General features: G+C 47.9%; 1 protein-coding gene across 3 annotated transcripts in view; it reads right to left on the reverse strand.

Annotated features, from left to right (window-relative positions):
- FRMD4A (FERM domain containing 4A) overlaps positions 1–14,630 on the reverse strand; it is a 221,113-nt gene that overhangs the window by 74,886 nt on the left and 131,597 nt on the right. For all 3 annotated transcript variants that reach the window (XM_086609855.1, XM_086609856.1, XM_086609857.1), the window contains 2 exons: positions 5,894–5,978; positions 1,115–1,171 (listed from right to left, as the gene is read on the reverse strand). In XM_086609855.1, the coding sequence (XP_086465981.1) occupies positions 1,115–1,171; positions 5,894–5,978 (142 nt within the window). The remainder of the gene's footprint in view (positions 1–1,114; positions 1,172–5,893; positions 5,979–14,630) is intronic.

Below are 14,630 nucleotides of genomic sequence, written 5' to 3' on the forward strand. Positions count from 1 at the left end.
TTGTCTGTGATGAGGAACAATCAGAGCAACAAGGGCTACAGCGGCAGATCTGGATTTGGCTGTACAATTACAAAGTGCTCCAGTTATTCATTAGGATGAGCGGACAATAGATTCATAACCCCATCGCTGCTTCTCACAATGAGCCTGTTGTTTGATGTGTATTCCCCCAACAGCCAATATGCAATTTCTATGATGTGCTTTTAATTGAGTCCCCCATCCTGCCTCTCTCGCTCCATTTTTGTTACATAAAACGATTTTAATGAAGATTCAAACCCCTACGTATTAATTGCTTCTTTAACACGGAAAATGCTGGAGAAGTGCAATGCATTGTTATTTATTAGTGCAGTCTGATGAGATGGCTTGTCTGCTCACATGACTCCTCATAGCTTCATAGCTGATGGGAAAAAAAAAATAAAACTACACTGTACAAAAAGGGGAACAAGGATAATTGGACAATTATCTCTGATCTGCTCCCACAGCCATGCTCCTAAAAAGAGATTTTTCACAAAAAACACCTCTGCTACCCTGAAAAGGTTCCTTCTTGGGAACCAGAGATTTACCAAACGCTGCTGGCAATTCATTCCTGACCTTTTCCCTCTTCCTGAGGGCAGGGCTTTAAAAGACTTTTTTTTTCTGACCAAGTTTTTTGAAAGTCTTTACGCCCTTCTGCCCATCTTGGAGAATACCAACAGCTGCATATATAGAACCTTATGGAGAGGGCCAAGATCCATTGGGAAAACACATGCAAACAAAGTCACTGAAGAAGAACCCACTGTATATGGATTTCACCTAGGAAACTGCACTCATCACTTAGATTTTCTCTGGCTTTACATCATACCCCATGGTCTTGGATATCTGTGTCAGCGCAAACATAATACACATTTATGTATGCAATATGTTGGGCAGTGGAATCTGCTCCATGCTTGGAGAGGTTGGACTCAAGAGCCTTCTGTACCTATTTTGCATTGGTGTAACTGATGAAAACTGTGTCAGGATATCTTTCTCTTGCAATTGGAGGAACCCCTGCGCTTCCACACAGCCATTTTGGATTTGGCAAGTTGAAAGATTTAATGCAACACAAGGAAGCATGCAGCGAGAGAAGGCAGGTGCTTACCTGCAAGATGTATGCAGCCAGTTCAAACACCACTTCACTGTCAACCTCAATGAGTTCCTTGAAAGGTGAAGAAAACAAGAAAGAAAAAGAGAGTCAGTTTCAGCTCCTGCAAGAAGGACGTGCCTCTCCTCCTGGCTACTGCACGGTGAAGCGTGCGGTGCCAGTTTTCTCCCCTGGCCAGGCTTCAAAGCATTCCCTGTGCTTCTGGAGACCAAAGTGACGGAGAACCTGCTCACTCAGATGTGGAGAAAGCCAAATATTCAGTGTAATGGCTTGGCAAATAAAGCATAACTGCATGTGGCATGAAGGGATTCCTGGGGAGGACGGAGAAGACAGGTGGAAGGGGGAGGATCAGGGTAATTTTTATTTTCTTGTGTGATGTAGTGAAAGGTAGTCTGGGAAATACATCTTTTCTCCCCCAAATGTCACCTCTGTTTCAGAGGAACAGAGCCTTGTCCTTGGCTCACAGAAGCAAAGATATGAGAAAATTTGTCTTCACTGAGGTTGTGTCAAAGCCCCCGCAGAACTCCTCTGGTCCTTGCCCAGGGTAAACTCACAGGAAAAAGAGCCATATTCCTTCTTGCAGGATGAAAGCTCTGGTGAGCATCTCCATGAGCACTGCGGCTGGGGTTGCTCTGAGAACGAGCTGTGAAAACAAATCTTTGGTAGATCTTCACTGCTCCATTCTATAGACCCTGATGAAAGCAGGGCTCCATCTGAATGTGTGGAATGCAGACCCAGCATCAAAGATGCTTGGGATGGGAGGCAGGAGCATTAATCTCATAGCCAAGTGTGCCCTCCTCAAGTCTCTGGTCCCTGCCAGTGTCAGATTTTGGGAAGACACTGGGCTTTTACTGAGACACTGTTCAGGCCTCAATTCTGCAACTAGATCTACATCGTCTCATGCGTACACAGCCACGCTCACTGGGTCACTTCAGCTCACTCCTGTGGTGGCTTTTCTGTCGTATCTATTTAAGCTGCTGGTTTTAATATTTTACTTCATCTGGCAAGAAACGAGGTATCTAAATATAGATCACTGCTGTGATCTGTGCTCCAGCCAAGTCATGGCCACACCTCATTTACAAGCCACAATTGCTGCGTCGGCTTGTCTCTGGCAAAATCCAAAACAAGAGGAACAAAACAGAGGATAAGATCCAGGTGTACTTGGCTTTCACCAGTGCCAGCTTTTTAAAATAAGCACTTCTTTCACCTCCTTCATAACAGCTCCTTGGAGAGTGAAGACCAGATCTGCTACGGGCAATAAACACACCTTCCCCCGTTCAGCCGAACTGCCTGATTCACGCAGGCACCTGCACTAGGGATGTGTTTGTGCCCAGGGAAGCAGCTGGTGTGAGATGTCGATCCAGCTGCAGGCAGGGCCGGGCTGGGGCAGCCAGGCATATCCCCCAGCAAGGGGCAAAGTGGAGCAGAATCAGAGTGCCCGGTCTTCCCCCCATCTTGAAGCACCAGGCATTGAACGGACAAACCGGCCTCTGTGACCACAGGGTGATGTTATGGCAAGTCTATACTGGTAGGTAAAATGGGCCAGAGCCCATTCTCTGGCCCTAAGGGATTGTGGTATGGTATAGCTCATGATTAAACACTCTTCCTCTCTCCACCAGTTCCAGGTGGGGCTACCTCAGCTGCATTGCCTCTTGGGAACAGGTGCTCATCCCTGAACAGTGCCTGAGCAATGCCTGGGACAGGGCTAGTTGGCACAGGCCAAAACCTGTGCCAGAACGTGCTAGTAATTAAACAGCCTGACTGATGGAGGGACAGTGCCCAAAACCAAGCCCTGTCTTGTTTGGTGGTACCAATGTAGCTTGGCCTTTCTGCACAACAGTGGCTCGCTGGTCCTGTGCGAGGGTCTCGGTGCGTGGGTCCGTGAATGTCTCCTTATGCAACAGGGTGGGTGAGGAGGAGCCATGGGCACAGCACCGCACACAGAGCCAGCTGGCAACCCAGGGGACCGGCAGCCCCAAACTGAAAAGGCCACAGTCGTCGTCTTTGCCAACTTGACCATGGGAACATTTGAGGGTGTGTGTCTGGGGAATTCACAGGGCGAGGTCTGAGGTGCTAGCATGGTGTTACAAACTACACTCACATCATACACAGTATGGTCTTTCCAGGCTGCAGGGGAGCTTGGGGTGAAGACATCTGTGGGAAGTCCAGCGAGGAAACTTTCTGTGCAACAAGGAAGCTTTCAAGGCTTGGGAGCATTCAGCACCCCCTGCTAGCTGCAGGGATGACAAGCACTGGCTGTGCTTAGACGCTGAATGCACTTTTCTACACCCAGAGGAACCCTCCAGGCCCTGCAACTCAGCAGAGACTTTGCACCCAGCTTTCAAATTCAGCGCCTTTTTTAATAGCACAGCACAGCTTACTGTGGCTGGAAGTCAACTGGGGAAGGACCCGCATGGGAGACTGGGAATCCAGCAGGGCTATTTTTGGATGGAGATGACAGTCAGCTCAAATGTGCAAAGTAATGGTTTCAGGAGAGGTCAGACTAAAATAGAGCAACCTAGATCTGTAAGCATTCTTTTTCTTTTTTTTTTTTTTTTTTCCTCTTCTTCTTATTAAGCTTTCTCCAAAAAAAGAACAACAGTGTAAGCTTTTCCTGGCAATACTCCAAAAAGGAACTTTTCCCCAGGAACCAAAATGTGATGCTCACTGAGCCTGTTGCTGGAGAGGGCTGACTAAGCACATCTAATTGCAGCCTTGCCAGAGAGCAAAGCTCTGCACAGCTCAGCTCAGCAGTGCTGCCTCTTTCCCGGGCACTGGAAAAAAGGCTTTTTCTGGCTTATACTCTGCATTTGAGGAGATGCAAAGTTAGTCCCCGCATTTTTGGACATGTCAGGAAGCATGGCTCCAGATTTGGCATAAGCTAGGTGGCTTAGCAGGTCACAAACCTGCTGAGGGTTGTGGGATGGACTGCTGGAGCGAGTCCAGAGGAGGGCCACGAAGATGATCCGAGGGCTGGAGCACCTCTGCTATGAAGTCAGGCTGAGAGAGTTGGGGCTGTTCAGCCTGGAGAAGAGAAGGCTCCGGGGTGATCTTATTGCAGCCTTCCAGTACTTAAAGGGGGCTACAGGAAAGCTGGAGAGGGACTTTTTACAAGGGTATGTAGTGATAAGACAAGGGGTAATGTCTTCAAACTGAAAGAGGGGAGATTTCGATTAGATATAAGGAAGAAATTTTTCACTCAAAGGGTGGTGAGGCAGTGGAACAGGTTGCCCAGAGAAGTTGTGGATGCCCCATCCCTGGAAGTGTTCAAGGCCAGGTTGGATGAGGCTTTGGGCAACCTGGTGTAGTGGAAGGTGTCCCTGTCCATGGCAGGGGGGTTGGAACTAGGTGGTCTTTAAGGTCCCTTCCAACTCACCCCATTCTATGATTCTATGGTAGTACGATCACTCCCTGGCTACAGCTGTCTTTTCCTACCACTTCCTCCCTGGCAGATGGAGGTGAGTCATGGAGAATGGCCTCTGCCAGCAGGGAGGGCGGCAGGAGGGATCCTCCCAGGGAATCCCAGCTGCTGAAAAACCTCTCCCAGTCCCACACAAACCAGTGTCCATCCAGCCCACCTGGCTGAGTCTGCGCGCAGCCAGTCTCCACTGCAGCGAGTTCTGGGCCTGCTTAATTTTCTTAATTATCCTTTCACTTGTACGGTTGGCTCGCAGCACTGGTGGGATCAGCTCGGCAGCTCTGCCATGGGCACTCCAGCAGAGGAGCGGAGGCCGCGCCAGGATGCCCTTATCTCTGGCCGTTTGCCTTGCCAGGGGCCGTGCCGCTGACAGCAGGCCGGTGTTTTCAACACCCTGCCGGGCAGGGCGATTTCTGGCACAAAGAACGCTTCTCTGTGCACGGCTTGCTCCTACACAAGGCGGTCTTCAGCACACCCCCACAGGCGCCCTCCTCCGCCCTCACACCCCCACACGCCTACTGCCCCCGGCCCGCGAACTCAGCCAGTTGTCACAAACATCTCACGGTCCGTAACACACTCACACCGTCAGACACACCAACTCCCGCAGTCACACTCCGCTCACGCACTCAGACCCCCGTGCCCACCCCTGCCCGCACTCACACACCCGCGCGCACCCTCACTTTCCTCGCACGCTCCCTTGCACACGTAATGTCTCACGCACACACACAATCTCACACAATCTCACACACACACAATCACACACACAATCTCACACACACGCGCACTCACACACACACAAAATCTCACTCACACACACGCACACACGCACTCACACACACAAAATCTCACACGCACACACGCACTCACACACACAAAATCTCACACGCACACACGCACGCACGCACTCCCGCCCTCACACCCACCGACACTCCCGCTCCCCCCCGGCCCCGCCCCGAAGATGGCCCCGGCGCCGCAGCCCGCGCGGCCGCTGCCGCCCTCCTCGGGCGGGAAGCGCTAACGACATCGTTCGCTCAGCCCGGGGCGGACCCCGCAGCTTCGCCAGTGGCTTTTTGACACAAACCCGGATACTTCCTTCTAAATACAAGCCGGTTTATCATTTTACCAGCTGTAGATTTCCTCCTACCAACCCCAAGAGTTACTTGCAGGGGTGTTTTATCTCAGAACCCCTCTCCGACAGGGAAGCTGGCCGGGGTGGTTAGAGCAGAGGAGTGAGGGAGGGCGGGAGGAGGAGGAAGTCTCGAAGTCTTTGTGTGAGCGGTGTAAATTTTGGGTGAAGGGATGCAGACCCGGGTGTCTCAGCCCACCACAGTGCCGCCCAGAGCTCCCCCAGTCCTCACCTTGTAGATGCAGGACTTTGCGTTCAAGAAAAACAGCTCGATGGTGGCGTTGTCCTTTAGATAGGAGATGCTTTCAATGTAGAACCTGAAAGGGAAAGCAAGTGAGGTGAGACACGGGGGGGAACTAGGGCAAAACACGAAAACGCACTCATTACATGAAAAATGTGGCCAACAGAGTCACGATGAGTATAGTAAAAATGAAGTTTCTTTACTTGTGACAGACGGCGGTGATGGAAGAGGCTTGTGCGTGCTCCAGGACATGATCAATCACCACCACCTCAGCCACACCAAAGGAACTGGATCGTCAAGTGGATGATTTTCTTTCTAAATAATCCTTTGTTTTATTTTTAAACTTCAAACAATCCTTTATTGTGTTTGCTTGTAAACTCCCTTTCATTCTCCATCACATTTTGATATTTCTTCTTCGCTCCTTTACCTGACCTGCCCGTTTCTGTGCTATTGGTCTATGTCTTGTAAGATGTCCACTGACAGTGGACTGTTCACTGTCCGCTTTTCCATTCCTTCTCTGTCCATTTCAGCTTTGCATAAGGTAAATTGCATAAAGGCTTCTTTACACATAGAATCATAGAATGGTTAGGGTTGGAAGGGACCTCAAAGATCATCTAGTTCCAACCCCCCTGCCATGGGCAGGGAAACCCTCCACTACACCAAGTTGTCCAAAGCCTCATCCAGCCTGGCCTTGAACACTTCCAGGGATGGGGCAGCCACAACTTCTCTGGGCAACCTGTTCCACTGCCTCACCACCCTCAATGTAAAAAATTTCTTCCTTATATCTAATCTAAATCTCTCCTCTTTCAGTTTAAAGACATTGCCCCTTGTCCTATCACTACACGCCCTTGTAAAAAGTCCCTCTCCAGCTTTCCTGTAGGCTCCCTTTAAGTACTGGAAGGCTGCAATAAGATCACCCCAGAGCCTTCTCTTCTCCAGGCTGAACAGCCCCAACTCTCTCAGCCTGTCTTCATAGCAGAGGTGCTCCAGCCCTTGGATCATCTTCATGGCCCTCCTCTGGACTTGCTCCAGTAGCTCCATGTCCTTCTTATGTTGGGGACTCCAGAGCATTCATTCTAGCAGCTAGCACATAGCAGCTATGGCCGCAGAGTAAGCAACTACCAATATTTAAGGACCTTGCACAATTTACTAGTACCGTGAGTAGCAATGCTGGGGATGACTGGAAATGCCAATAATCAATTTTTTTTTTGAGTACAGATGACTTCTCAAAATGCAATAGAAAGCTGACCAGCCCAAACCCTCAGTGTCTTGCATTGGCTGATTACGCCAAATATTTGCAATAATGTTGAAAGGCCATGATAGATATGAATCAATTCAGTACTCCATGTCATTCCTGCTTTGAAGGTTTGATCCTTTGGCAGTGAACTCCATGAGAGTTTTGCCACTGTCTTGAATCAATTGTAGCCCTTAATTCTGTCTTGTGACCTTTTGGGGAAAAAAGCTCAGGATACCATCAAAGTTAATGACTGATCATTACATAAAAGTATGTTGTATGTTCCTATAGCAGCAGAGGAAGCCTGGATAAGTTCAGTGAATGATTAAGGTGAATTTTGCTTTTACTTTGTGTTTTAAGTAAAGAAAAAAAATACATCTGTCTGCCCACTCTTTTGTATAGTGATCTTTAAGTAGCAGTACAGTGGCAGCAATGTTCCTTACATAAATTCCAGTACTATCGTGCCTTGTCAGAGGCAATTAGAATAGGGAAGGTGCCAGGGAAATGCTGTCTACATCAGGAACTTAAAAAAACAAGATACCTTAGAAACGTGGGTTGGGATGTGGGGTCCAGTTACAGAGAAACTTTACTCCCTGACCCCACTGTCTAGGAGTGGAGCTGAGGGACCTGCTGACACTCCTGGGGCTTCACACAAGCACTGGAGGGATTGTCCATGCTGAGCTATCTGCAGGATCAAGGGCCTTAAATGTAACCTTCTTAGGGGTAAAGGTCAAAGCTTTGTAGTGCTCCTAAGTGTCTTCTGAAGACCCTTCAAAACAATTTATTTCCTGACAGATAGAACCAGCTACTTGCTTACCAGAATGAGAAACATTTTGAGCTCTTCTTGCTCATCTGCTGAAGTGCCCCTGCTATTATCCCTCCTTGCTTCCTCCATAAGAGTTCAAATGAGAAATAAAAAACCCCTCAAAATCAAAAAATATCACATCAAAATCAAACAATCATCACAAAAATTCAACCTTTTCTTTTTTTTTTTTTTTTTTCTGGTTTCTACTAGATTTCACCTCCTGTCCTTGAAACTGCCTCTCTCTTTTTTTTTTTTTTCCCCCCAAAAAAACCCACCTAGCTTTAGAAATGCAAAAAGATGCTGCATTAAAAAAGGAACCTTCTTACTAGATCTGCTTTCTGAATGCAGCTGGCTTTCCATCTGCTGAATATGGAGAAAAATGATAATTTTACACATTCTGTGATTCTTGAAGAACCTCCTCTGCTTATCACCACTACCAGTGCTCTCAGAGTTGTGACGGTAGGATCTTTAATTCCAGAGTCAGAAGAAAGCAGGAATATTTATTCCATTTTTGAATGCCCTTGAAGGCTAGCCAAAATGCTTTTTGTTTCAACGTTCAAACGAGACCATCCTCATCATCACTAGAGGGCAATATTGCATTTCTTAAGGCTGCAAGGATCTTTTCCCAAGGCTTTCCACATAGACATGTGCACAGATCGTTTTCTGTACAAAATTGAGTCTCTCAGAGCACAGAGCCTGCACATGATACTTCATCTTCACAACGAAAACTCAATTCTCAAGTGATCTCCAGAGTGGAAAGTGTGCTGGGGAGCTAGTGGCTCTCATACATGCACCCAGACAAATACAAAGCATGTGCACCAGGAAATTGGTGCTACTTAAAAGAAAACAGATTTGCAGAGAGAAGTCTTATGGGATTTTCTGTGTGGCAAGCTCAGAAAACCCGAACTGGAGCAGACTCCCCTGAATTCACAGCCGGTACTGCAACAACAGAAAGAGGAGGGAAAGACACGGTTTTTGCACTGATCGTGAGCCTCTCTCTGTCAGACCTCCTCCTGTTAACCACCTTTTCCAAATAGGGTGAAGGAAACGGCACTTTACAATCACCAATGTCAGTGACTAAGGAGGCAGGAAGAAGAATCCAGCTGCTAAGGCAATGAACCAAGCAAAAAATCTGGGTTAAATTCCTGACTTGGATGCAGGTTTCCTTCGTGACCTTCAGAAAATCATTTAGCTGCTTGGTGCTGTTGTGCTGTGTTTAGAAAATACTCCTCCCTCCTCTGCCCGCCTCTGTCTGTTTTGCCTGTTAAGCTTATAAGCCCTTTCTTTACAGCATGTTTTAAGATCATCGGTTTTAACGGGCAACTCTCAGATTTCTGTTGAGGACTCTCCTGAGAGCAGCATTCCTCCATGTGGTGTGAAGCTGATATATCCAGGAAATAATGGATGGGCTGGACAGCGAAACAGGCAGTACAATGTGTCCGACACCTCTACTCCGCTACCTACATCTCTTGCAATACAGCCAACAAACAGCTTTGCCTCAAGCAGCTCCTGCAAGAGGTTCCTTGATAGCCAGCAACTGTTGCTATGAGAAATTAGGTGCCTGCAAGAAGGGGGAACACCCCACAAGACTTTGTGAGTGTAAAAACCAAATAAATCATTTTTGACAAAGTTTAAAAGATCAGCCAATGTTAATCTATTTCTGCATTCCCCATCCCTCCCCACCCCCAGTAACTTTTAATTCATCAAGTACATTTTCTAAGCGTTAATTAAATAGACCAGTGAATATTATGCTGGGTAACGAACACAAAGTGCCTATCCTGACTGCTCCTTCTCAGCGGCAGCAAGATAATGATGAGTACTGCAGAAAGTATCTTGGAAGACTTCAGAAGCTGCTGCGTCTGAAACATTTAAGGCTTTTTAGCTGCGAGGACATGTCTCGTACCGATCAGATTGCTCTACATTAAGCGTTGGTTAACTGACAACTTGCTCGGAGACAGCGTAAGCCCCCTCATGCCGTGATGAATGGCAATTCCCATCGTAACCAGCCAAGCACAGACATTTATACAGTGGTGCCTGTGAGAAGCAGCTGTGGAAACTCCTGATCCTTGGATGACGGGAAACTGGCACTACTGTAATTTCTCCTGTGCATTACAGACATGCCCACCCCTGACTTGCGGCAGGGAAAAACGCCTGACTGAGCGTTGGACTTGCCAGTTTGATTACTGGTTCTCCAGGAGATGGAGAATCCCTGGCTGCTGCTGCCAGCCTCATAAGCGAACCCAGTGTGTGTGTGCAAATGGGCAAATTGAGCAGTATTGGGAATGTGCTTGTCACTAGTGCTTCATCCTTGCAGTACGGATAGGAGGCCTCAGGACTATCAGGGAAATGGCCTCCAAAAGCACCTGAGCTGCTGGTATTCTTGTGTGGCCAGTGAGAAATGAGCAGCACCCCCAGTTTCCACATGCCAAAAGAAACTCTCAAGTAAAAAATACTTAGCATTGCCTCTAACATACAGCCCTGGACATATCTCATCAGCCTGAACTTGGCCGTCTATCACCTAGCAGGGACAAGGCTCTGAGCAGTTAAGTTCCTGAGTATGCAAATACACTGCCGTAGCATTTGAGACCACAAGCCCATGTGTTTATTTCCAAGCAGAACCTGCCAAACGGTAAACATATTTCACTGTAGTCTTCAGCACAATGATATTTCAAAGCATAACCACAGCGAAATCTTGTCTACTTCAGGTGTAGATCTGTCCTGGGGCAGTGGTATCATCCTAGTTCTTGTGTTATTTTACTCTGGTGGGAACCAGCTGGTCCAAAAGACTTCTATTTAATAACAAAACCATTGTTTCAACAAAAAGAAACACTCCAAAATTCCCATTCTTGTGTTATGGTGTTTTATTCCAAGAAAATTCAAAGAAAACATATAAAAAGACCTCAAAAAGGTTTCAACACTTGGTTTCACTGAGGAACAGCATCTTCTTGGGGAGTATCCCTACCAGAAAATAGTGTCATCAAAACTGGAGCCCTGACTAGGACAAAGAATCCCTCTGCCATCTGGAGGGCCCAGACCAGGCAAGGGCATAGCAAAGCACTCTCTTGTTACTGTGCTATCAAGCCTCACTCCTCAGCTGTCTTGCTGCTTTCAGAGGAAGGCAGTGGGGTGGCCACAGGGGCACAGGAGGCAGCTGGGCAAGGGACATGCCAGTGCCTGTGGTTCTGGTATGCTGGTACAGTGCTGTGCGAGATGGCCAGTCAAAACAGAGGCGAGCAGTGCCAGGTACTGATGGGGAGGCCAAGGATGGCAATGAGGATGTTTGCTCCTGATCAAGGTGACTGTGACTGATAGCAGTGTGGCAGTGATTTTTGGGTGAGTATCTGCTTTTTCCAAAGAGCAGGTGCTGGACATTCAGTATTGGCAAGGACGGCACCTTACCTCTAGCCCTGTGATACTACTTCCATGCAGGGAGGCAAAACACCCCTTTTGGGCCTATTAGGAATAGGAAAGGGGAAGAATTCCAGAATAATAATCCCAAGTGGCTGTTCTGTGCCTTGGTGAAAACATTATTTTTCCCACGAAAAAGGAAAATAAAGGGTAAAACCAAATTTAATGGAAAAAAGTCAGAATGAAGCAAAAGGATTTTGGTTTTGATGCGCAGCCACCTTCCCCAGTGTTTCCTCTTGCTCTCAGATCCAAGAGGAAGGACTGAAATGGGCAGAGGTGTCTCCCATGTCCTTCCCAGGTGGCTGACTCCATCCTGGTTAGGATGCAGGACAGAGCTGTCAGCAGAGCTCGGTGGACTGCCTCTTACTTCATTATTACAAAGTGATGGATAAAGGAGGAGACCCCTCTTCTGCCTCATCCGTCCTGGGTTCTGGCTCATTATCCCTCACTATGTCATTCAAAATCTCAGAGGATAATTTGAAAAATATGAGGCCATTTGCTAACCAGGAAAAGAAAAATCACATGCATCAGTATAATGGACTTAAACACAGATGTCATTATGTCCAGTGTCTCATGCTAAATGAGTATTCCGAGCAGCCCAGGCTGCAGAGCTCCTTTTATGTTCCAACCCTGTTTGCTAATAGTCATGGGTGCGCACTTTTACGTGCTGACACTTAAAGCAGACAATGGTCATGCTAAATAGCTGGCCTGTTAAGTAATCAGCCAGGAATGAAAATCAGCGGAGCTAAAAAGCTCCATTTACCTCCCCTTCTGCATTGATTTCGGTTCTGATCCCGTGTCCTGTCCTCTGTGCTTCTGCCATGCTCAGGCCTCCGTCGTTCAGCACCTGGGTTTGGTATGCAGGGGACAGGATGCAGCAGGAGAGACCTATACTAACTCGAACCTCATTGCAAAGAAGCCACGAAACAGCAGGTGAATGTGACTCCAGGAATAGAGGGGATTGCAGCTAACAAAAAAAAAGCGGTGGATATTGTTTAACCTGAGCCTGTTCCCTTTCTCGTTCTCACCGGCTGTGCTGTACTATGAAGCTGTTTACACCTTTATCCACCGCTCATCCATAGATTTCATAGATTTTATAGATTTCGAGGTTGGAAAAGACCTTAGAGATCATCCAGTCCAACCGTCCCTAATCCCCATTAAACCATATCGCTAAGTAGTTCATCCACCCTTTTCTTAAACACATCCAGGGATGGGGACTCAACCACCTCCCTGGGCAGCCTATTCCAGTGACTGACAACCCTTTCAGAGAAGAAATACTTTCTAACATCCAACCTGAATCTCCCCTGACTAAGCTTATACCCATTTCCTCTTGTCCTATCACCCATCACTAATGTAAAGAGCCCTTCCCCCACCTCCCCACCATCCCTTCTCAAGTATTTGTAGGCTGTAATCAGGTCTCCCCTCAGCCTCCTCTTCTCCAGGCTAAACAGCCCCAACTCCCTCAGCCGCTCCTCATAAGTTTTATTTTCCAGCCCCTTGACCAGTTTAGTCGCCCTTCTTTGGACTTGCTCCAGGAGCTCAATATCTCTCTTAAAGCGAGGGGCCCAAAACTGGACACAATATTCCAGGTGTGGCCTCACCAGTGCCGAGTACAGGGGCAGGATCACTTCCCTGCTCCTGCTGGTCACACTATTCTTGATACATGCCAGTATCCCATTGGCCTTTTTGGCCACCTGGGCACACTGCTGGCTCATATCAAGCCGGTAGTCAACCAACACCCCCAGGTCCTTCTCCGCCAGGCAGCTCTCCAGCCACTCTTCCCCGAGCCTATAGCGATGCTTGGGGTTTTTATACCCCAAGTGAAGGACTCTGCACTTGGCCTTATTAAAGCTCATGCCATTGGCCTCAGCCCAACGATCCAGTCTGTTCAAATCCCTCTGAAGGGCCTCCCTACCCTCGAGCAGATCGACACAGCCTCCCAGCTTGGTGTCGTCTGCAAATTTACTGAGGGTGCATTCAATTCCCTCATCCAGGTCATTGATAAAGATGTTAAACAGAACCTGACCCAGCACTGAGCCCTGGGGAACCCCACTGGTGACTGGCCTCCAGCCGGATTTAGCCCCATTTACCACCACTCTTTGGGCCCGGCCGTCCAGCCAGTTTTTAACCCAAAGGAGGGTGTGCCTATCCAGGCCAGCAGTTATCAGTTTCTCAACCAGAACACTATGAGAAACTGTATCAAAGGCTTTACTGAGGTCAAGGAAAACTACATCCACAGCCCTTCCCTCGTCAGCCAGGCGGGTCACCCTGTCATAGAAGGTGATCAGGTTCGATTGGCAAGACCTGCCTTTCATAAACCCATGTTGACTGGGCCTGATCACCCGGTTAACCTGTATGTGCTCATTAATAGCACTCAAGATAACCTGTTCCATGACTTTGCCCGTCACCGAGATCAGACTGACAGGCCTGTAGTTCCCCAGATCCTCTTTCCGCCCTTTTTTGTAAATCCATGTTTCTCAGTGTTTGTAAGAGGTTGGCCCATTGAACTCCTGGAAAACCATGTGTTTTGGGGATATTTGCTCATTCCTATGCCTTATCTTCACCACCTACAAAATACTAAGAGATCTGCTTTGGAATATATAGAGATCAACTCTCTTCCTCTCTTCCAGTCCATACGTCCTGGGAGTCATTGCAAATCGCGAAGTGCTCCAGTATCAACATGGAGAAGGGAAGGAACCAAGGCAGTAATGCAGGGACAGTCCTCCCTGATGTTTGGTTACAGTATCACGTGGAAGGGCACTGACCTCAGTGCAGTGAGGCCTCTGCCCTCTCACCAGGAGGGGAACCAGGCCTGACCAAGCCATACAAGCCACAGCCAGCTCAATATATTCTGCAAATATTTCCACCCCCAAAACGTCCCATGGAACCTAGTTTGCAATAGAATGCAGCTTTCTACAAAAGTTGTTTCAGCTCCTCTTGGCTTGGGGTGACGTGTTTACCTGACCCAAGTGTGAGGCAAGAGCAGTGACTCGATCACAGCAGCACATTGCCTTCCTCCCCTCCTCTCCCTCAGTCACCAGGAGAATTTCCCCATGCTCTCCCGAGTTCCAGCCCAGCTCTTTCCTGCTCTTTGATCCTTACCAAGAGTAACATCTTTGCTATTAGAGGTAACTCACTGGGTGTACTGTCTTGCATAACACCATCCCTCAGTGTTCGTAGAGCATCTTTCATCTGAGGATCTTGAAGTATTTTAGGAACAGAAATCACTTCAGCCATTCCACTGTGTTGTCAGCAGCACACAAAGGTATGATTTGGCTGCG

The sequence above is a fragment of the Tauraco erythrolophus genome, chromosome 4, assembly GCF_009769465.1.
Source record: "Tauraco erythrolophus isolate bTauEry1 chromosome 4, bTauEry1.pri, whole genome shotgun sequence".
NCBI lineage: Eukaryota > Metazoa > Chordata > Aves > Musophagiformes > Musophagidae > Tauraco > Tauraco erythrolophus.